Below are 22,654 nucleotides of genomic sequence, written 5' to 3'. Positions count from 1 at the left end.
ATAAATAAATAAATAAAATCTTTAAGAAAAAAAAAAAAGACTCTTTAACACCATTTATCATTAGAGAAATGCAAATTAAAACCATAACAAGAAACCACTAAGATACCTATTATGACAGCTAAAAATTTTAAACCAAAAAACCTGACAATACCAAGCACTTCTAAAAGGAGGCAAAGCAACAGGAACTTTCATACACTGCTGGTGGGAATGCAAACTAGTACAGTCGCTCTACAAAACAATTTGGCAGTTTCTTAAAAGTTAAAAATGCACTTAACACACGATCCAGCAATCCCACTCCTAGATATTTACCCAACTGAAATGAAAACTCAAGTTTACACAAAAACCTGTACATAAATGTTTATAGTGGCTATATTCCTAATTGCCAAAAACTGGAAACAACCCAGATGTCCTTCAATTGAGCAGTGTGGATAAGCACACTGTGGTTGGCTCAACTATACAATCAGCAATGAAAAGAACTGATCTACCAATATATCCGACAACAGGAATGAATCTCAAATGTATTACACTAAGTGAAAGATGCCAAAATTAGATAGAAGACTGCACACTCTGATTCCATTTATATGCCATTCTAGAAACAGCAAAACTAGAGACAGAAGACCAATCAATGGTTGCCACCAAGAGACGGGAAAGAATCATCCACCAAGGGGCATAAAGGAATTTAGGGGAGGGGGGGGCGGTGATGGAACTGTTTTATCACTGATCTTTGAACAACGGGTGGTGCGGGGACACAGATCACCCACCTCCCACCCCTGCCACCACACAAGCTGAAGATCCCATATGACTTTCGCTGTCTCCAAAACTTAACTATTAATAGCCTAATGTTGACTGGAAGCCCCACCAGTACCATAAACAGTTCATACATATTTTGTATGTTATATGTATTATATGCTGTGTTCTTACAATAAAGCTAGAGAAAAGGAGATGCTATTAAGAAAATCATAAGGAGGAGAAAATGTATTTCTAGTGCTGTACTGTAGTTATAAAACATGTCCACATAGACCCGTGCAGATCAAACTTGTATCATTCAGAAGCCAACTGTATATCAACTGTGGTGGTGGTTACAGGACTATACATATCTGTCAAAACTTGCAGACCTGCACACCAAAAATTATAAATCTACGGTATGTAAAAATCACCTAATTTTAAAATTGAAAGAAAAAAAAAAAAACGAATGAGGGATACTGGCAACAAAAATATGAGACTGGGGGGATCCGTGGGTGGCTCAGCAGTTGAGAGCCTGCCTTCGGCCCAGGGTGTGATCCTGGAGTCCTGGAATCCAGTTTTGCATCAGGCAAAACTGCTTGGAGCCTGCTTCTCCCTCTGCCTGTCTCTGCCCCTCTCTCTCTCTCTCTCTCTCTCCCTGTGTCTCTCATGAATAAATAAAATCTTTAAATAAAAACAACAATAAAATGAGACTGAGAAGTCACAATGGAGTAGGACTGTAGGTTTTAGACTGTAGCCTCAAAGCAAGAGGGGTACCAAATGATCTCAAGAAGGGAACAGACACATTTCAGTTGTGTTAAGAACACTGACAACTGTTGCAGACTGAAGTTTAAGAGTGAAACAGGGAGCAACTGGGAGACCTCTGAACCTACCACCTAGATAATTTAGGGGTAAATCAGCAAACCCAAGGCAGAGGCCATGGAGATGGAGAGGGGAAGTTCAAGACAGGAAGTTCTCAAGGTTCTAGCAACAGTGAAACCATTAACCAAACTGATGCTGAGAAAAAGACCTTAAACAAGCTACACTGAAATACCCTGTGGGGCACTCAAATGGAAACATCGGGTTAGTTTTATAGGTCTAGAGCTCAAGGGAATAACTAGAGATGTAGCTTTAGAGTTGACATTCATCAGGGTGTTTGCAGCCATGAAAATATAAGGTCAAGATCACGCAAGGACAGAACACGTAGAGTAGAAAAGTAGAGAATCCCACAATCATCATGAGCAACACCAGCATGAATGAGGTTGATGGTATAATTTCTAGTATAAAAAGAACTGGCTTACAGAGTATGCAGTGGTAAGAGTTAAAAACAGTTACAATCATGTGCCCATGATCAATTTGGGGGTCTTTCAACCACTCTATCTTTGGCTTCTCTGATTTTATCTTTGGCTTGGTTGCCTTGGGAAAACTGAGGCAGTTCAATAAAAAGTTATCAGTGAATTTCTAAGGCTATACGTACTTTCTACTTTCCACACTGTTGCCAAGGAAAAATTCAGAATTATTAAATATGGTTGTTTGGGGATTTTTTTTTTTGTTTTGTTTTGTTTTTTTTGGTTAAACATAGAAGCACCACTAACAGAGGTTAAATGATTCACTTCAATGCAGGTCAACTTAATAACTAACTCAACTGGGCCAACTCACCCAGTAAGTTTATCTTGGGAGTTGGACTAATGACTCTATGGATGTTTTGAAGGACCTCTGATACCACAATGAAGTTATCAGGAAATACCATAGGACAGACCCAGTGATTCTAGGTAATTAGCTCTTCATCAGAGATATGCACCAAAATTCCCTGTAAAGCCTACTCAGAACACGTATCCTGCCCAAGCTCTGCTTCTGAAAACAATGATTTTGGAACTTTTAGGGTAAGGCCCAAACTACTACATTTGTAATAACTCCAGAAGTGATTCTGATGTACACACACATACTATACACTAATCCCAAGACGAAAGGCAATGCTATAAAAGTTGGTTCCTGCATCTACACAGAGCTCTCATTTGGAGGCTTTCATAACACATCCTAATCCCTGGGAACTACCTCCAATTGAGAGCATACAAACATATTTCCCTGATCTAAACCCAAAATTCTAAGTCTCAACCCCTATGAAATACCTATGAATCACCTTTTGGCCTGGTTAACTGGCTCTGAGAAGATGTAAATTCTCAGCAGAATTCAGAAAAAGGCAGTGTAAGACAAGGCATGGGAAATGAGTCACTGTCTCTGTTGTTTACTTCCATTTCTCCAATTTAATGACAAACCAACCAGAAAAACTTGCTTATTTCACCAACTCAAGTATTAGCTTCAACTAGTATTTAAGCAGAACTATGTCCAACAGCAGAATATTCAGATCCTACTTCACCAGTTACCAAAATATCCAAGATTCTCATTTTTCAATTACATCATAAATATTATAAATCAAGACAAAAAAATTATCCAAGAGCAGCAAATTGTCCCACCAAAAGTTACACTTACCCATCTCTTCCTTTACTGACAATTTTTACTTCAAAATAATAAATCCCACAGGCTGCTGGTATCGGATGCGTGGCGCGAACTGACGCTGCATCTTTTGGGGTTTTGCCATGACCTGTACATGAAATAGGAAGGGGGGAAAATCGGATGAGATATTCAATGAAAATCTTAAACAATTCAGGAATAAATATGGTTTTCAGAATGATCCATAAACATTTATGCTCTCACCAGTACACATAAAGACTTAATAAAACATTTGTCATCACAACCCAATACGCAAAGTCGCCCAGGTTATTAGTCATGGGACTCTTCACACCATTCCTAGATTTAACATACTTTCAGAGTCTGAACACACTGAACCTACCAAACCTACCAAACTAAATATTTTAGGGTAGACTATATATCTAAGAGAAAAAAGGATGCATTTAAAGAACATGATGAGGGCAGCCCTGGTGGCGTAGTGGTTTAGCGCCGCCTGCAGCCCAGGGCATGATCCTGGAGACCCTGGATTGAGTCCCACATCAGGCTCTCTGCGTGGAGCCTGCCTCTCCCTCTTCCTGTGTCTCTGCCTCTCTCTCTCTCTCTCTCTCTCTCTGTGTCTCTCCCATGAATAAATAAATAAAATCTTTAAAAAAAAAAAAAAAAAAGAACATGATGAAAATATGATCTTAACTTTATTAGATCCAAATATGCATCTAATTTATACTATTGCAAAGTAACACTCTTTTGTCAAATGGCCTGTTTAAACTAGAAGCATCTATATCATAAGACATACACAGATATTTAAAGATTTTATTTATTTATTCTTGAGAGACAGAGAGAGAAGAAGAAACAGGCAAAGGAGAAGCAGTTTCCTGCAGGAAGCCTGATGTGGGATTAGATTCCAGGACTCCGGGATCACAACCTGAGCCACCCAGGTGCCACATAAGGTGTATTTTTAAGTGAAATTCTATATAATTAGATTGAATTGACAAAGCAGCTTTCTTACTTTAAGAATTTTCAAGTTTGGGGGCGCCTGGGTGGCTCAGTCAGGTAAACAACTGCCTTCGGGCTTAGGTCATGATCCTGGGCTCCCTGCTCAGCAGGGAGTCTGCTTCTCCCTTTCACTCTGTCCCACCCACCCTCCTCCTCCCGAGTGCTTTCTCTCAAATCGATTTTTTAAAAAAATCTTTAAAAAAAAAGAATTTTTAAGTTTGTTCTTGGACATACTTTCATCAATTCTATACAAAAGCTGATCTATAATCTTTGGTCAATTATAACCTACTAAGAAATATCTCTAATCTCTAGCTATATTTGTTTTCTCTCTTTTTTTACGAAAGGGATATGTCATCACACCACTGCTGAAATCTTTAGGGAATCTGTTAAACAATGGCTTTTAAAGTTTTTAAAATAGCGATTCCTCAGTTCTAATCCTGGAGGATTTCCCTCACTCACAATCACCTCCCCTGTCCCTCACCCAAGACACAAATTAGCCTAAAAGCTAGCATGTGAACAAAAATCAAGTAAGTGACAGAAAATATGCCCATAAAACCACAGAAGAAGAAAAACAGAAGTTGAAGTAGCCTACCAGAAAGTACTCAGAGTAAGACAAGTCTCCACAATCCCCAAAAGGACTATATGAGAAAAATACTCTAAATTATTATTCAATGTTCTAGTCTAATACACTTTACCCAATGTATTGGGTAAATTAATGACTTAGGTCATTAATCCTTTAGTCATACTATAACAATACCTTCATAGGTAGAAAAATTCCCCTTCTCAAATTTATCCTAATTGTTTTAAAATGAAATAGCTTCTTTTATATCAAAAATTTTATCTCAGCTATACAATAACCATCACATACCAATGAGATACCTTCTCTTACCATACACTTTATCAAACTGCATTATTAAACAGTTTACGTTTGCAATGCAAATTGGTACATGTTCACATGGCCCAAAAGAAACTGAATGAACTTAGCCACTCCCTTCTCTTACCATGAAAACCTGCGTCCACAGATGTCTTAAGTATATACAGTTACAGGCAAAAGTTCTCAGAGCCTGGTGACCACTGGGAGGTGATAAAATTGAACGGGCAGATAAAACCAGAAGCAGCAATATACAGATGCCCCTAAAACTGCTTTAACATACATAGGTAATAGATCTACAATGAGCTAAGCAGAAGGAAAAAAACAGCATAAACCTGCAGAATGACATCAATCACTTTTTAAAAACAGACATTTAATAAATTACGGTTTCAGTAAAACTCAATTTTCAGTAAAAACGTGTTCAAATAATTGAGTTGCCTGGGAAATGGCTAGGTAAACTAAATGCATTTTAAAAACTTAGTTAAAACAATCTAAAGAAAACCCTGATTAACCCCTGGAGTCCTAAATCAACTAGCTTTTGTTTTTGTTTTTTCTAGAAGGGAAGTGACCAAAACTTTTAGGGATAAAGTAGTCTCAAGGTAGTCCTAGTAATAATGATGATAATAAAAAATGACAATAATGAATATACATTTAATGCTATGTGAAAGGCACTGCTTAAAGAGTACTATGTTCACTTGTTTAGCACTCAAAACAATTTCTTTTTTTTTTTTTTTTAATTTATTCATGAGAGACACAGAGAGAGAGAGAGAGGCAGAGACACACGCAGAGGGAGAAGCAGGCTCCCTACTGGGAGCCTGACTGGGACTCAATCCCAGGTCTCCAGGATCACACCCTGGGCTGAAGGCGGTGCTAAACCACTGAGCCAACGGGGCTGCCCTCAAAACAACTTCTGAAGTAGGTACTGTTTATTATCATTTCACAGTTGAGGAAATTAAGGGAAGAGGAAGAAACTCGCCCAAGGTCATGCTGCTGTGTGAGAATTCCAAACCAGGGTTTGTGCTGGGACTTAAATTCAAGAAGTCAGAAGCAGTGCAAGCTCTGAACCCACAGGAAGGGTCCACTTACAAGGAGCATTGTGGGATCACTCCACTTGTATTCCTATCTCCTACTCTTGCTACTTCTATGGGAAAAAAGAAAGAAAATATTTGAAGGTAAACAATTTCTCAAAGAATTAAGTGCTTTTGTATAGATTTTTCTCATTCAACATCTGTGAAATAGGTTTTAACCTCAATTTTAAAGAGAGAAAACTCTTACAGATGTTATTAACTTGCCCCTAATTAGTAGAATCACGCATTAAATCTGTATGAATTAAAATGCCCGACATTTTCCCCTATGCAAAAATAACTATCAACTACACAATTATCAATCTTCAAGGTTCTATCACATTTATTATATTTATTATTATTATTCCATGAAGGTTAAAAGGATTTGTTTCATTTTTAAATTAAACTTAAATGTAAAAAAAAATAAATAAATAAAAAAATAAATAAAAAAACTTAAATGTAAAGACCCAGGAAAAAGTTGAGATGCCAGATTAAAAGCATTCATACCATCTCTTAGGTGAGACTAATAATGTCAGAGAGAAGGGCCTATTTCTAATAATCCTCATCAGCAGGAAGCTTATCACCTTAAATTCTGTGACGTCCTGAAAACAACCTCACACTACCGAAGTATAAACTGTTAAAACCACAGTCTTCAGGTTAAGTGTTCTCTATACGGCTCAAAAAGAAAATACATACTGCTTCAAAACTCTAAGGCTAACAAGGTTAGCTCCTTCATTTCACAACCTGTTGATTCCTTTTAAGTGAAAGATCCCCCTCTACTCTCCAACGTGCCATCAATTGCCTTTCTGGAAATACAAGCCAGTCTTCCCTGTACCACTATTCTCCCATACAACTAAAATTCCTTAACAACCTCCTACTCAGCCAAGGAAAAAGATAAACTTCCTGAAAACCTTGTTGGTCTGGCACTACCCACCCCCACCCCACCCCCCACCAATGCCCAGCACTTTCCACGGCCTTCCTGTACCAGCCACACTGGCCTGACCCAGATCTTTGCCCAAACTATTGCCCCCGAACTGAAAAGTGCTACCCTTCTTCCTCACCTGGTTATATCTTGCTCCTCCCTTAGCTCTTAGCTCAAGTTTTCCTTCCTCAATTACTCTTTCTCTAACCTCTCTGACTTGGTCTAACCTCCTTTTTCTATGCCCTCGTGGCAACACGGCTCTGTCCCATACGACATTAACACACTTACAAATTACTCGTGATTCTCTTGTTCTTCTCACATTTGAATTCCTGGACCTCTTTCCTCCCACTGACCTCCCACTCTAACCTTAATCATTCCCTTCCGGGGGCCACGCTCTGGATTCCGACATCAACTGAAACCGGTCCACCTCAGACACAGTAAATTCTATCGAAATCTGTTCTGCTACAAAACACATTGCTTGAATACAAATTAGCTCACAGGCACTTGATAGATACAGGAATGATGTCAGCATAATAAAGAAGTCATTTAGTTCATAACACAGCTTTCCCCATACATTAATGAATTAAAGAGAAAAATCTAGGAATACACAAAAAGCCCTCAAAAACCCTGAGGCGCATTCCACAAGTGCATTCCTGTAGTGTGCAGTGTTTAGGGGCTTCAGGGACCACTACACCTGCCATGGTCGCTGTATTAAGCCATCTGGGGAAAATTCAAGCCCAATACTGATCACAGAGTACCAAGGTATTTCCTCTTTGTTACTGGTATGGACCCATGCATCTCTTGCATATTTACTTTATACTTTGTGTTATAACTCACTACTACTTTATTTTGCTGCTCAAACTGACCCACCCCATTAGCCACTGGGAACTTTTTCATTTGGCTCCTCTGACACACCTGCATTATGGTTTTTCTTTCTGTTTGTTATTTTCTGGCCCCAGAAGACACTAGAGGCTCACCTTGCATGTTTCCTATCCCAGTCCTAGAATCAGCCATTTCTCCAAGGAGCCCTGAGGCTCCTTAAACTGGCAAACAGCATTAGAACCCAACATCTAGGGATCCCTGGGTGGCGCAGCGGTTTGGCGCCTGCCTTTGGCCCAGGGCGCGATCCTGGAGACCCGGGATCGAATCCCACGTCGGGCTCCCGGTGCATGGAGCCTGCTTCTCCTTCCGCCTGTGTCTCTGCCTCTCTCTCTCTCTCTCTAAGACTATCATAAATAAAATAAAAAATTAAAAAAATAAAAATAAAAAAAAAAAGAACCCAACATCTAGCTACTGGGTATGTTCCTTGTTACTGAGGTGCCATTGCTTTTAGGCTTTCTCATTGATAAGAGCAAGGAAACATATGTATGCGTACTAAGTCCCTGTGTGTTGTCTATATTTCTGTATGTAATCATCTGTGTTTGTATTAATAAACCAAACACGAGTTCACACTGAAGTCTCCAACTTTATTACCACACTGATCATTCTAACTACTTCTCGCTTATCCGTAAAATTCCAGCCCAGTGATAAGAAACTTAGCTCCCACCATCTGCCATTCATTTAATTATTCAATTCCAATATATATGTATAACAGCATCTGAACTGGTAACCCATATTCCCATGGGATACAACTTTATTAGTAAGAGTTAAGTTTCTTTGATCTTTAGTTTTACAGATTACTGATTTCCAAATTACCTGTGTCAGCACCTTTCCCCCCTTTCTCAGAGGCTGTTTTATAATATCTGTAATACAGTTGGGTTGTTTTGTTACATTATGTATTTTATCCTGGGATTTGCTCCTCCATCCTAAATGATTTTTTTTTAATTTGCATACATTTAAATTCACTCTCCATGGCTGCAAAGTTCTGTGGGTTTGATAAATCCATGGTATAATACATCCACTAGTATAGTACCATACGGAATACTTTCACTGCCCTAAGAATTCCCTGTGCTTTGTATGCCACCCTTCCATCCCTCCCCTCCAGCCCGGGAACCACTCATCGTTTTATCATCTCTACAGCTTTGCCTTTTCCAAATCACCAGGTAATTGAAATCACAGTATGTAATCTTATGACTGGCTTACTTCACTTAGCAATATGCACTGAAGATCCCTGTGTCTCTGCATGGATGGACAGCTCATTTCTTTTTATCATCGAACAGTACTCTACTATATGGATATACCACAGTTTATCCATTCACCGATCGAAAGACATCTCGGCTGCTTCTTGTTTGGGGCAATTATGAGAGAAGTCACTACGAACAGTCACATGCAGGTTTCTGTGGGTGCCTAAGTTTTTAAATCGGCTGGGTAGGAGCACAACTGCTGGTAAAACTATGTTTAGCTTTGTCAGAAACTGCCAAACCATGTTCCAAAGCGGCTTCATCAATCTGCATTCCCACCAGCAGTACGCCAGTTCCTGTTGCCCTGCATCCTCACCAGCAACTGGCACTGTCAGGTTTTCTTTGGACTTTAGCCATTCTAATAACTGAAGTTTGTACACTTTTCCTCTGTTAGAAAAGGGGGGTTGGGGGGAGGGGTGAAAAGGGCTAAACCCTGAATCAGATTTTTATTTTTGATCAAACAGCTGTCAAGCACTTCCATCTCTAAGAAGGAAGCCCAAACCCCAGGGCTTAAGGCTGTGAAGGATCAGCAGCCTGTGATGCTGGGCACCAATGCTAGTGGAAATTTAACGGGGCTTGTATTTTACTAGGACTATTACTTTTGTGGTGCTCTGGTCACAAAGTTCCACAGGTTTCAAGTGGTGTGCCCCAGCCCGCTTTTTCCCATAAGCCGCGTTACTTTTAGTGTCCAATTCTGTGGAAAACATAAGGTTTTTCCGGGGAACACATTTTTGGCATTAGAGCTGAAATGCCTGTGTCTTCCTCTAGGATACAATTCCCTGTCCTCTCCCTCTCCCCTTTCTAAACATTTTGCTTCCACGCTTCCTCTTCCACATCAAGGGAACTCCCATTCCTTGAACCCTTTCCACCCCACACCCCCCATCCCCATTTTCCCTCTTCCAGGAGAGGCTGCGTGGTAATCACTTAAGAGCTCTCCAATATCCTTGATTTCTCTCACATGCCTGTCCTTCCACCACAGGCCACCAGCAACAACACAGCCTTAGCTCAGTACTGTAATCCACCTTCCCTCCTCCTGCCCTGGGCAGCTGGCCTCTACCAAATAAGGTCCAGCAGTCTCGCAAATAGCCACCGCTAGGGACTGCCACCTAGCCACCCAACGCTAGGGGCAGGTGGCAGCTGCACTCTCCCACTGCTATCAACAGCACACAGAGATGCCCTTAGTTAGCTAGCTCCCCATTCCCCTCCACGGCTGGCTCACTGGCCCACGTGTTCATCACTCACTCGAAGCTCTCACTCATGTCCTCAAGTAAGTGAGCACACCACCTCGCCTTCTTTACAGTATAATGGGACTCCGCTACTGTATGTGGCCACATTCCACTCTCGCTCTCCTGTTACACACATAGTGCCCAGAGTCCACTCTCATCCTCACCTTTCCCATTACCAGAGGGGTCACATGTCCTCCTCTCTCCAGGACTGTCCTGTGCTCCTGCACCGCTCTCCTCCCTCCAAGCCAGCACTGTCAGTCTCCCAAGCTTTTCTTCACCCTTCCCCTCAATCTCTCAATCTATAAGGGCAATGTACCAAAATGTACACTTCCCACAAAATCATACGTGCTATACATCAGTGTCGATAATGCACTGGGGTTGGTAGTAAGCACAATGAACTTTTTTTTCTTTTGAACTTTAATAAAAGCAAGTACAATTACTATTATTTTGTCAAAAGCTGTATTAGAGGATCCCTGGGTGGCGCAGCGGTTTGGCGCCTGCCTTTGGCCCAGGGCGCGATCCTGGAGACCCGGGATCGAATCCCACATTGGGCTTCCGGTGCATGGAGCCTGCTTCTCCCTCTGCCTCTCTCTCTGTGACTATCATAAATAAAAAATAAATAAATAAATAAAAAAGCTGTATTAAATCTTGTACATTCTTACCGGGACTCTGTACATCAGACTAACATTACCCTCTCAGGGTTAAGAGATAGATAACTTAACGTCACTTCAGTTTCACCCACACTGCCAAGCTAAAACAAGACTTACTTAGAAATGGTACAATCATCTCTAACACAGTACTTTCCAAAGGGGTTTTTATGGATAATTTTGTTCTGTGGATTCTCATTGTCTTTGCTGACACTAGAAGCCAATCACCAGACACAACATAACTCCTCCACTATCAACCATTTAAAACACACACACACACACGAACCAATCCTGCCTTCACCTCCATCCTGCTCCAAGTACTGCTTAACCTCTTTCTTCGTCTGTATTTCTCAAGAGTAATCCACATTCACTATCCCTCCTATTGGTCCCTACTATTTACTCTGATCTTTGCCCCTATCACTAAATTCAAACTGCTCTCCTAAGGTCACAGTGATCTAATTTCCAAATCCAGTGGAAAACTTTCTCTGCCCAGCTCACTAAACCTATTTGTTGCATTTGATACTAAAAGTCTCTTCTTCATTTCTGACACTCCTCTCTGCTCAGCTTCTGGGACACCACACTCTTCCCATGTCCAGATACCTCTCAACTATTCCTTCTTGGACTCTACGTGATCTTTCAACGTCGGTGTTGCTCAGGGTTCCACTCTGGCCCACTGCTCTTCTCACTTTACCTACTCTCTCTTACCCTCTCCTTGAGTTTCGGCCACCATCTAGAGGTGACTCCCAAATCAGTCATGACCTAGACACCTCTCCCACGCTCAGGTCAATTATGGTATGTGCCCACCCTTCTGCGGCCTCACACACTGACCCTACTGTAAGCAGAGGGGCCGGGACTCTCCTTTTGCCGGGAAGGTATTTTGTATCTCACAAGTACTCTTGTACACCTACAGCAGATTCAACACAGGTTAACATCTGACATGAAGGCCACCAATTCAACACCATAGCATATAATGAAAAGCTCTGCCCAATTAAGAATGATGGCAATTAGTTTATCCAATCTGTTAAGTCCCTCAGGAATCTGGAATAGGAAGCAAAGGATAAACCGGTCAGGAGGGAAAAGAGAAGAAAACAACCAGAAACTACAGCTGAGTCACTTCAGCACTAGAATAAAGTGAAAAGTCATGAACTCCAGCTGCTGCAATACTTGGAGCCACTTTAACTCCTAAAGATCTGTTCCTGCTCTTTCTGGAAGGCTTCTCTGGGTTCTTCTGGTTTCCACAAAGTCTGGTCATATGGCCGAGATTCCCATTCCTACTCACCTCCAAATATACTGTAATACTTCCTTGAAATTATTATTTGATTCACAGTTCACTGCAAGAACTTCACAGAGCTATAAATAAACCCTAGGGTCTTCCTTGATTTCTCTCTCCATCTTCCCATTGATTCCCATCAGTGGCACTTTGAAAATGTATCACAAAGACAGTCTGCTTTGCTCCACCCTACCACCAACCGAGTTCAGGTCCCTATTTCTTACACAGACTTCTAAATGAGTTTGCTATTTTCAGTCTTGTACTCTTTAAATCCATCTTCCAATTAGTCGTATAATATGACAAAAGTGAAAATATGAGCTAGCCACTTCCTATTTAAAATCCTTTGATGATTCCTCATGTCCTACAGAGTAAGAAGATCTAAGCTCGGTAAAATAGTCCAAACGCCTCTTATGATCTTTTCCCAGCTGCTACTTGTCACACACTCTCAAATTCCAACAAACCGAAATTGCTTAAAGATCCAAACCTATACAATGGTTCTCACCTCTAAGCTTTCAGTTAGGCATTTTCACGCGTAAGGCCTAGCACCCCTCCTCCTTCCCTACATCCTCATCTCTCAAGACTGACCACTGGCCTCATTGCTCCCAAAAGCAGTCCCTGACTCCCCAACTTCATCTCTTCCAGGATCAGCCAGGGGTAGATGCTCCTCTGGTCTTCCACCGTACTCTTTATGACACTTTCCATACTACACTTACGTGTTTTACCTGCTTTGAGCTCTCTGAACTCAAAGATAGTATCTTATCACCCTGCAGTGCCCTGAACCTGGCACAAAGTATACATTCACTAAAAGCTTGTTGAATAAATAAATGGAGAGCAAGGCATATACACCAATTGTGTAGCAGAGTATCTGTCCTATGGCAACAGCTCAATGAATTATTCCTACTACTCTCCTACGAGTGTGATTATTACATTCACTTAATTCTTGCAGTTATCAACGACCATCTTTTAAGCTAAATTTCCCATAATACTGGCAAAGAGATTCCGGGGGAAAGCTCAGTTTGGTTTTTACATTCCTTGACTTTAAGGAACACTTTTATATCATCCCCATAATTCCTAAGAGACATTTGCATTGGTAGGCAAGCAAATATTGTTATTTGTTCAGCCTTAGGAAGTGCAAAAAATTCAATAATTTAACAAGGGTCAAAGGCCTAATGGCTGGTGATGATACTGAGAGGGATGGAAACTAGAAGCACACGAGAAAGTCAGCTATTTGGCTAGATGCTACTAGTAACGCTTCAATTAAAACAGAAATTCACTAGTTCATAGCCAAGTTAACATTTCCAACTTTTACTTATCTCGTGTTTCTTAGAAGCTGCCCTAAATCTGTATCATCAGGGCACCTGGACTTTTCCGTGGCATTGGAGTGTTCTAAGCAACATTTTCTTTTTCCCATAGGAAGTACTTTTAACGTCAACTATTTTTCAAAAAGTTCTAAACGTGATCACCGGATTTTTACCTATTAGAAGATGATTAAAACTCATACCAATTGAAATAGGCAATAGTGTATTGTTGGAAAGAGCACTAAATTTAGAGTTGGTGAAAATTAGTTTCCAACCCTGGCTTACGTGTGACTGGGAAAATCTAGCCTCCAGGTGCTCCCACTTGCTCACATCTAAAAATGAGAACTCCACCATCTTGTCCAAATCCACTAACATGCTTGTATATTAAAAAGCTTTGTAAAGTATCCAAATGTGATAACTGCACAAATATAAAAATGCAATCTGTAACTGAAACATTTAGGACTAATTGATTCCATTGTCATACGCACTAAAATGCTTTAAGTTGGAATAAGGTCCTCATTATAACTAAGTCTAAACTTGTCACATTTGTACTTATTCAAAGCTGACAATCTTAAAAATAAAAGGGGCTATGCCTGAGTGTTTCAACAGTTGGTGTGTGACTGCTAAGCAAAAGGTCTTTTTTAAAATTTTAACATACAGTATACGTACCCTGCTCTTCCTCTGCAATCCAATCAACTTTGTCTGCATGTCTGGCATTGTTTAACATTAATCCCTCCGAATCATTTAAGGAACCATATGGCTTCCAAAAACGGTAATTCCAACTTAGAAGAATAACATCTTAAAAACCGAGCATGTTCAGAGCAAAAGAAACCAGGATGTTTCTATTTCAAAGGTAAGAAAAAATCCTTACCATTCTGAAAAGATTATCATCAATCTTTTCAAATTCTGCGATATGCAAAAATATTTTATGAACAGTAGTTTTCATGTTAAAAGTGCCTGAAAACGCTTAGGTAAAAACTCAAAAGTGGCACAATGATATGTGAAATAAAACTCACTCTTACTTTGTGACTTAAAAGTTTTATTCTCTACTACTTATGACACTTCCCCTTTGCTCCCTTCCCCTCTTAGTGGGACAGAGCTGCCCAGTACTTTGGTGTGGTCCACTCAGAAGGCACACAGAAAAACAACAGGAAAAAAGAAAAAAAGAAAAAAGGAAAAAAAAAACCCACACACACATTAAAATAACAAGAGGAAGAGGCGGTTGAAGGGGGGAAAAGAGTGTATTTGTGACAAGGGGGAAGGGAGAGACAAAGAAGAGGGAGAGAAAACAAAACAGATGATAACAAAATCTGCTCTTCCAGAAGTAATGCTTTACGCTTATAAAGGAGTGAAGTTTCCAGAGTGTATCTTAGTATTACACAACAAAAAGTAATAAAGAGGCCAAAAGGAAAAATCACGGAGACGGCAGGGTCATAAATATTCCTAACTCTAACCAATTGCTCATAAGCATGCACTTTCCCTCTGACCCAAATCATAATTTTATGTAAAAGGAGTTCATAAAACCAATTCAAGGCATGCTACAGTGCTAAAGAAACTCTAATCACAAATGCTGCATCTCACGGAAATTCACAGCTGGAAATTTCCTTACCATCCAGGGTCATCCTCCTCCCCTCTCAGAGGAAGAAACTGAGGCCCTGTCCTGTAACATGCCTGAAATCACGGATGATCGCAGGGCTCGGCAAAGCTAGGATTCTTTGTTCAATAATTTTCCGTCATCCTTTGCCTCTGATTTTATAAGCTAATTATTAACCATCGACCACAAATTTAAGATAAAGTTTCGTCAAGTCTAACAAAAAGCTTTCCGGTAGCCACACGAGAAGTAAACACTTCACGGCACAGCACTGTTCACGCAAATCAGAACACACACACACAAAAAATGAAATAATGGCCTTCACGGCGTATTAGCAAAATGTCCTAACTTAAGGAGAAAACAAAGGTCATTTTCGGCCACTGAGATTAAGGAACCTAATATTTAAAACTGAAAGTGCTTCGCTGGACCTATGGATAAAAAGAAGGACTCTTCAAACAAGGGCCTATTTTTGTGCGTGATTCTTTCCAACCAAATCATTCGGTAGATTTCTGTCGCCATTCTCCCTCCTGCTTAAACAGTAACTTATTTATCGAGGTTCTTCTCACATTTTAGTCCCGTGTGCTTCCCGAATGCAACCACAAGAACTGCTTATGCCCCCCTCTGCCCCTGTCAACTAGGATCTGATTAAGGCCCTTCCTTTGTAGCCAATCAAAAGGGGAGTCTGCTTTGAATGTAAAAGCTCCTGCCTCAGGTTTGGGGCCTAAAAACTGCATTTGTTTCCAGACGGACGGATGCGTTAGATTGATCCTGTTTTCTCCCAGACAAGTAAACTTGACTGCATGCTATGAATCTGGGCTACATTTCAAAAAAAAAAAAGAAAAAAGAAAAAAGACCCTCAGAGCAAATGTATAATCTAATTTAATATGAAAACTCATCTGCTTGGAGCTTTGTTTTAAGATAAGCCGAGGAGGCAGGTGAGGGAGGAGGGGGGCCAAGCACAAGCCTAGGGCCGTTTTATCACCACCGTCATCGTTCTTATTTCTTTAACTGCAGGTGTAAAACGTAAGCCAGCTTTCTTCAAAATGCCCTCCAAGAACGCTTCAAAATACCCGTTTTCCACGAGACTTCACCGCACAGCAGCACGTAAAGGGGGGGTGGGGGGGCATTTCCCATCCGTGGCGGCGGGCGTCCCCCCGGAGCAAACCCCGACTCGTGAGGCTCGGCTCTTACCCTCCAGCTGCTGCGAGGGGGAGACCCTGACGGCGAACTTGGGGCCGCAGCCCCCGCTGTCCGCCCGCACCACCCCTGGCCTAATTCCGGACGCAGCCCCCGCCCCCGCCCCCGCTCTCCGTAGTCGGAAATCCTACCTCAGGATCGCGCCTCTCCGCCCCGCACGTAAGGGGAGACCGCCTGACCCACCAGCACCTGGAGAACAATGTAACCCAACTCCGGGCCCCCGGATTCCTGCACCCGAGCCCTAAGATTCGGCTTCCGGGGACAGCGCAAAGCGAGCTGCGTCCTGTCATGCCGGACCCCCGCGGGGTGCCCCCTCCCGGCCTGGCGTCGGCAGCCGCGAGCAGCCCGAGGCCCCGGCGCCCCCGCCCCCGCCGCCGCCCCCGCCGCCGCCCCCGCACCTTTGTAGTGCACCCGCAGGTTGTTCTGAGACAGGCCGATGTAGCTGAACTTGTCCTTCGGGCTCCAGGAGCGCGGCAGCGGCGTCTCCTGCTCGTCCACCGCCGGGTAGAGGCGCCGCAGCCGCCGCTGCAGCTCCTTCTCCTGCTCGTTCAGGGCCGAGTCCCCGTGCGGGAAGGGGGCCGCGGCGCTGCTGCCCGCCGCCAGCGCCGAGGCCGGGCCGGGGCCCGCGGCGAGGCCCGGGGGCGCGGGGGGCGCGCCGGCGGGGGCGGCGGCCGCGGCGGGCGGCGGGGGAGGCGGCGGCGGCGGCGGCGGCGGCGGCGGGGCGGCGGCGGCGGGGGGCGGCGGCGGCGGCGGCGGCGGGTGCAGGAGCAGGGCGGCCGCCGCGGCCCCCAAGCCGCCGCCCCCCGCGCCGCCGCCGGGCGAGCCGGCCGGAGAGGAGCCGGCGCTGGCGGCCGGGGGCGCCGGCAGGACGACTCCGGGGACGGGGGCCGCGGCGGCCGGCGGCGGCGGCGGCGGCGGCAGCTGCTGCTGCTGCTGCTGCTGTTGTTGTGGCGGCGGCGGCGGCGGCGGCGGCTGCCCGGACATCCCGGCCGCGACTCAGCCTGCGGCCACCTCCACCTCTGGGCTCCTTCCTCCTCTGCTTCCCGGGGGCGCTGTCGCTGCGGCCGCCGGCACCAGGCGCCCAGTCCGCCCGCCCCGGAAGCAGGCGGCGGGCCGCGCGCCGACGGAGAGCGCGGCGGTTGGGGCCCGGGGCCGCGGGGCGGGGGGCCCGAGGGAGCGTCGGCCGGGCTGCGGGCGCGGGGGCCGGCGGCGCGGGGCGGGGCGGGGGCGGGGGCGCGGCGGGGCGCGGGCGCGGGAGGCGCGGTGGCGGCCCCGGCGGCCGCTGCTCTCGCGGCTGCTTCCCGGCGGGCGGGCCGGGCCGGCGCGAGACGCTGCGCGCGGGCGGCGCTGGGCGAGGGGGCGGGGACGGAGGCGCGAGGGGCGGGGGGAGCGGGGGGCGGGGCCGGGGGGCGCGGGGGCGGGGCCGGGGAGCGCGGGGGGCGGGGCCGGGGAGCGCGGGGGGCGGGCCCGGGGGGGTCCAGGCGGGGCGGGGGGGAGCGCGAGGGGCGGGAGCCGAGCCCGCGGGGGGGTGGGGCGGAGCGGGGCGGGGCGGGGAGCCCGCGGGGGGGCGCCGAGGCGCGCGGCCCGAGCGGCGGAGCGCTCCTCCGGGGCGGGGTCGGTCCGCCCGACCCCCGGAGAATCTCCTCCTACTTTACTTCTTTTTGTTGTCGTCGCCCCACCTCCCCCACCTCCCCCACCTCCCCCATCCCCCTCCCCCCGCCGCCGCCGGAGGGCTCCCGCTGCAGCGGCGGGGCTGCTGGTCGCCCAGGCGAAAGTAATCGAGCCCGGCTGGGGCAGCGGCGAGCCCGGCCCGCGGGCTCCGGGGGCCACGTCCGCCCCGAGGGCTGCGGCCCCGAGGGAGCGGCCCCGCTCGGCCGCGCGAGCCCGGGCGCAGGCCCCCGCCCGCCGCGTCCCCCTGGGAACCCACTGCGCTGTCGTTGCGCGCGGATCTCCGTCCCCGGGACACTCCCCGCGTGGGGCCTGGACACCGTTTCCGAAGGCAAAGTCTCCCGCGTACAGCGCCGGTCACTTTATCGACCGCTCCCACGAGGGCCCCCAGCGAAGGTGCCGCGGGGACGCGGACGAGGGCGCCGTGGCCTTGCGGGAGCGGGACGCGACCCCCGGGACCCAGGACCCGAGCGCGCCCGTGGCCGGCGCTTCCACAGGCTCGTTGGTGTCTCGTAACGGGCCTCTGTGAGGTAGCAACGAATCGTGCACATTTAAAACAAAAAACGAGGAAATATTCACCGAGGTCAGCAGAGTCAGAAACGGGACTTCCTACTTGGCAGTTCCCACTCGAGGGCCTCTGCTTGGCCTGATTTGGCCCGACTTGCCCGGTGTTGCTCCCTCACCCGCCCTCGCGTTACCGGCTTGTTTTCGCCACTTGGCTTTGTTTGGACCCTCCTTCCCTTAAGCTGGAAAAAGTCCATCTCGACGCGTGTAAACTACGAGCTATAAATTCTGGCGTTTTGTTTGCTCCCAAAGTCACTGTGATGCTGAATCGTGTGGCCAAATAAGCAAGGAACGAATGGTTTGCTGCGTAGAGAATTATTTATTTTGTCTTGAAGACGGTAGGTAAATGATTGTTTAATTGAAGGCCCCTAATGTCTGGCCAGAACTAATAAAGTCATTCAGTCCAATTTCTCCCTCAATTGCCCAGACAACTTGATGCCCTGTTGTTCTCTAATAAAAATATCCAATAATTCTAACCTGTTGTTTGATGACTTTTTCCAAGCCACTGCATTTTAAATTACATGATGTCATTGTATTTAAATTGTTCTAAAACTTTCATTTACGTTACAGTAACAATGAGTTAAGTGTAAGCCAAACTCCTTTTAAATGTTGGCTAATCAAGGTTGAGTAAATGGGCTCCAAGCCTCATCAAACTTTCTTGGAATAGTCATCAAGTTTTTATTTAGGAAGATGTACTTTTCTCTGTCCGCGCCCGTAGAGGACGTTTAGAACCTTACGTATTCTAGGAGCCGTCGAGAGAATAAAAGTGTCTGATATTTTGTTAGAAGCTTTTTTAAGGGGTAACTGGCTGCTCTCCGAACAAATGACCTCAAGAAATTAATGACCTCACTTTTGGGGGAGGATGCTGTGAAATAGCCACTTTTTCATAAGAAAGGTGGAAGGAAACAATAGCAATGTCATTTTAGAAAGCCACGTATTTGGTGAAATTTATAAAGAGACATAAAGATATTCGTGCCTTTTGACTTCTGCCAAAAAAAAAAGTCAAGGACAAGTAACAAATCTAAAATGTGGAAGAGGGATGCCTGGGTCAACTCATGGGTTGAGCACCTGCCTTCGGCCCAGGGCCTGACCCTAGAGACCCAGGACCAAGTCCCGCATCGGGCTCCCTGCAGGGAGCCCACTTCTCCCTCTGCCTGTGTCTCTCATGAATAAATAAATAAAATCTTTAAAAAAATAAAATAAAATGTGGAAGAATCTTAGGCCTAAAAATGTTCAACGAGAACTAGATGAAATATGCAAGTAAATGAAATGCCCAACATGAAAAGCCTAGTTGAAGAAATTGTCATATATACCGCTCAAAAGGATTAGGACTGCAGGAGCACATTTAGCACATTGGTTTGAATTTTATCTTAAATGCAACCCTCTGGGCAGTGAAATTGCCAAAAGAAGGAGGCCAACCAATTAGAAAAAGGCACTCCTTTCTTCTGATGTGGTCAATGGATACTGGGCCCAATTTCAGACCTCCTCCCTCTGGGCCCCTTGCACAGGCCCAGTCTGAAATAAATAGTATACATTTCCTTAAAAATATGGTTTTGAAGACATGGAAGAGATCTGATGATGTGCTACATGGGAAATGCCTATACAATAATTACGCGTTGCCAAAATTGTTACCAAAAAGATGGGAATGAAAAAAAAAATCACAAAATGTTTCTATAATGGGCAATTATAATATGTCATTAAAAGTAAACCTCTTTGAAATACTGTGAAAATAATATTAAAAAATTTAATGAAAATATTAGACTCGTACATAGAAATACAGGTGTTAAAAATCCATTAGCCTTGGACTTGTCCACAGTCTTTTTGTACCTATTTCCAGTCTTTGTCCTGTATCGCTATAATATTGATATATATCTACCTGCTGAGGTTCTTGGTAGCAAACAATAGCTCTCTTAAGCAGAAGGAATTTACTGGAAAGATACTGCATGGTTCTCAGAATTGACAACCAGGCCTGAAAACAAAGGCCAGAGGGGGTCAAGCAGCATAAATATACCGGCCAGGGCCCCACCACTGGTCACAGCAGCCACCATCAGATGCCACCTCCACCACCTAGACTCCCCTCTCTGTGACCCGCAATCTTTTCAAGCTCATTCAAGTTTGAAAGTTGACAAACTGTTGCGTAACCACACCAGGGGCTGCCCGGAGCAGAGATTCCCAGCCTCCCCTATGGATGGTCTATAGAGGTGCTGAGATTGATGCCATCAGCTCACGGTAGGCCTGAAGTGCCTAGAGCCTGCAGAGCTGGTCGTTTCTGGAAGGGAGCAACCTCATGCATTCATAGAGTACTTTACACATCATATTCATTTTTTATACACGGCATGACATGAAAAAGTTTAGAACGCATTGCCCTAGTGGACAAAGGGCCACCAATGCCCATAGTTGAAGATTTCCCAGTACTAGGAAAGAGGATCAGATGCTGGCCAGACAGTTTCAGTAAATATTCATGACGGCATCCTTCTGGGTACTGGAAAATGTGATGGCAAAGTATCCAAGATCCAGAGTATGGTTTTAGGGTCTGTATTAGTTATCTATTGCTGCTTGGAGAATCATCCCCAAACTTAGTGGCTTAAAACAATAACATATTGCACGGTTTCTGTGGGTTAGGAATCTGGCCCAACTTAACAGAACCCTCTGCATTAGGGTCTCTTGTGAGCAGTCAAGGTGTCAGCTGCGCTGCCCTCATCCCGAAACCTGAAAGGATCTACTTCTAAGCTTACTCACCTGGTTATTGGTGGGATTTGATTCCTTGAGGCCATAGGACTGACTAAGAGCCTCAGTTTCTTGCTGGCTATTGGCCAGAAGTGGCCCTCAGTTCCTTGGCATGGGGGCCTCCCCAACAAAAACAGTTTGTGTCATCAAAGGGTGCCAGCCAAGACAGCAGTAGCAGCAGGGTGGAAGTCACTCCTTTGTAACCTCATCACAGAAGTGCCATCCCATCACTTTTGCCTTGATCTGTTTGTTCAAAGCAAGTTACTAAGTGAGTCAGTCACTCTGGGTTCACTAGGTCCAGCCTACATTCAAGGGGAGGGAGTGATACGAGGGGACGAACAGAGATTTCAGAGTCCAAGCCTAGGTAGACAAAATCTAATGAGGACGATTTGCATCCTATCTCAGCCAGGCCAGGGAGGTGGTACTGCCTATGACCACAAACCCAGAGACAGGATCCCTGGGACTTTGGGTTCAGGATGAAAAGGATCTGTAGACTCACACGGAAGGACACAAATGTATTATTTCCTATTCATGTGTGAATAAAACAGTTATAATCAGTGTACATTAATAAAATAAATGGGAAAGCCCAGAAGTTATTAAATTTAGAGGAAACTGTATGTTTTATTAATCGGATCTAGAAGAATTTGAACAAAAACTGTAATTCTGACTTTAAGAGCCAGGCTAACAAGTTAATCTACCATTAATCTGTTTTCTTCTCTTACTTTTTCCTTCTGCTTTTTCTAGTCTACTGTAACTCCTCTTTCATCTGTCAAAACACATATTTTTTTTTCTTCCATATGGATTTTTAGGTTCCCTCTTAGTTTCCTCACAGTGCCATGAAAAGTACATGCAAAATGTAATAACAGGCAGGAGCAGAGCTTCCTAGGAAGCTCAGAAACTCACTTCCTCTGCACTGTCTCCCTTTGTGCTTATTGGATAAGTGTGATCAGGTTCTTGAAGGATTCATAAAATGGGAAGCCTGCCCCAGAATTTCCCTGAGTTCCAGGCAGTGCCTCCTATTAGCCTAGGAAACGCCCTTTAGTTGGGTGGATTCTATGCCATGCAGGCAGCCAAAGGCATGCTGTTTCACTCCATTGGGCTGGTATCATAAAATACCATAGACTGGACAACTCATAAACAACTGATGTCTATTCGTCATAGTTCTGGAGACTGGGAAGTCCGAGATCAAAGCACCTGCAGATTCAGTGTCCGGTGAGAGCCCTTTTCCTGGTTCCTATATGGCTATCTTCTCACTGTGTCCTTAAACAGCAGAATGAGGCTAGGGAGAGCTCTGCGTTCTGTTT

At 44.9% G+C, this 22,654-nt stretch overlaps 1 protein-coding gene across 1 annotated transcript in view; it reads right to left on the bottom strand.

The window, feature by feature from the left end:
* The window catches only part of RANBP9 (RAN binding protein 9), a 93,883-nt gene extending 76,378 nt beyond the window's left edge, over positions 1-17,505 (bottom strand). Inside the window, exons 1-2 of the mRNA XM_041772688.1 lie at positions 16,790-17,505; positions 3,214-3,325 (exon numbers count right to left, since the gene is read on the bottom strand). Coding sequence (XP_041628622.1) covers positions 3,214-3,325; positions 16,790-17,375 — 698 coding nt within the window. The 5' untranslated portion in view covers positions 17,376-17,505. The remainder of the gene's footprint in view (positions 1-3,213; positions 3,326-16,789) is intronic.
* Between the last annotated feature and the right edge of the window lie 5,149 nt (positions 17,506-22,654).

Source organism: Vulpes lagopus, chromosome 10 (assembly GCF_018345385.1).
Source record: "Vulpes lagopus strain Blue_001 chromosome 10, ASM1834538v1, whole genome shotgun sequence".
Taxonomy (NCBI): Eukaryota; Metazoa; Chordata; class Mammalia; order Carnivora; family Canidae; genus Vulpes; species Vulpes lagopus.
Note: the sequence above shows the minus strand (reverse complement) of the source record. Positions and strands in the feature narration are given on the sequence as shown.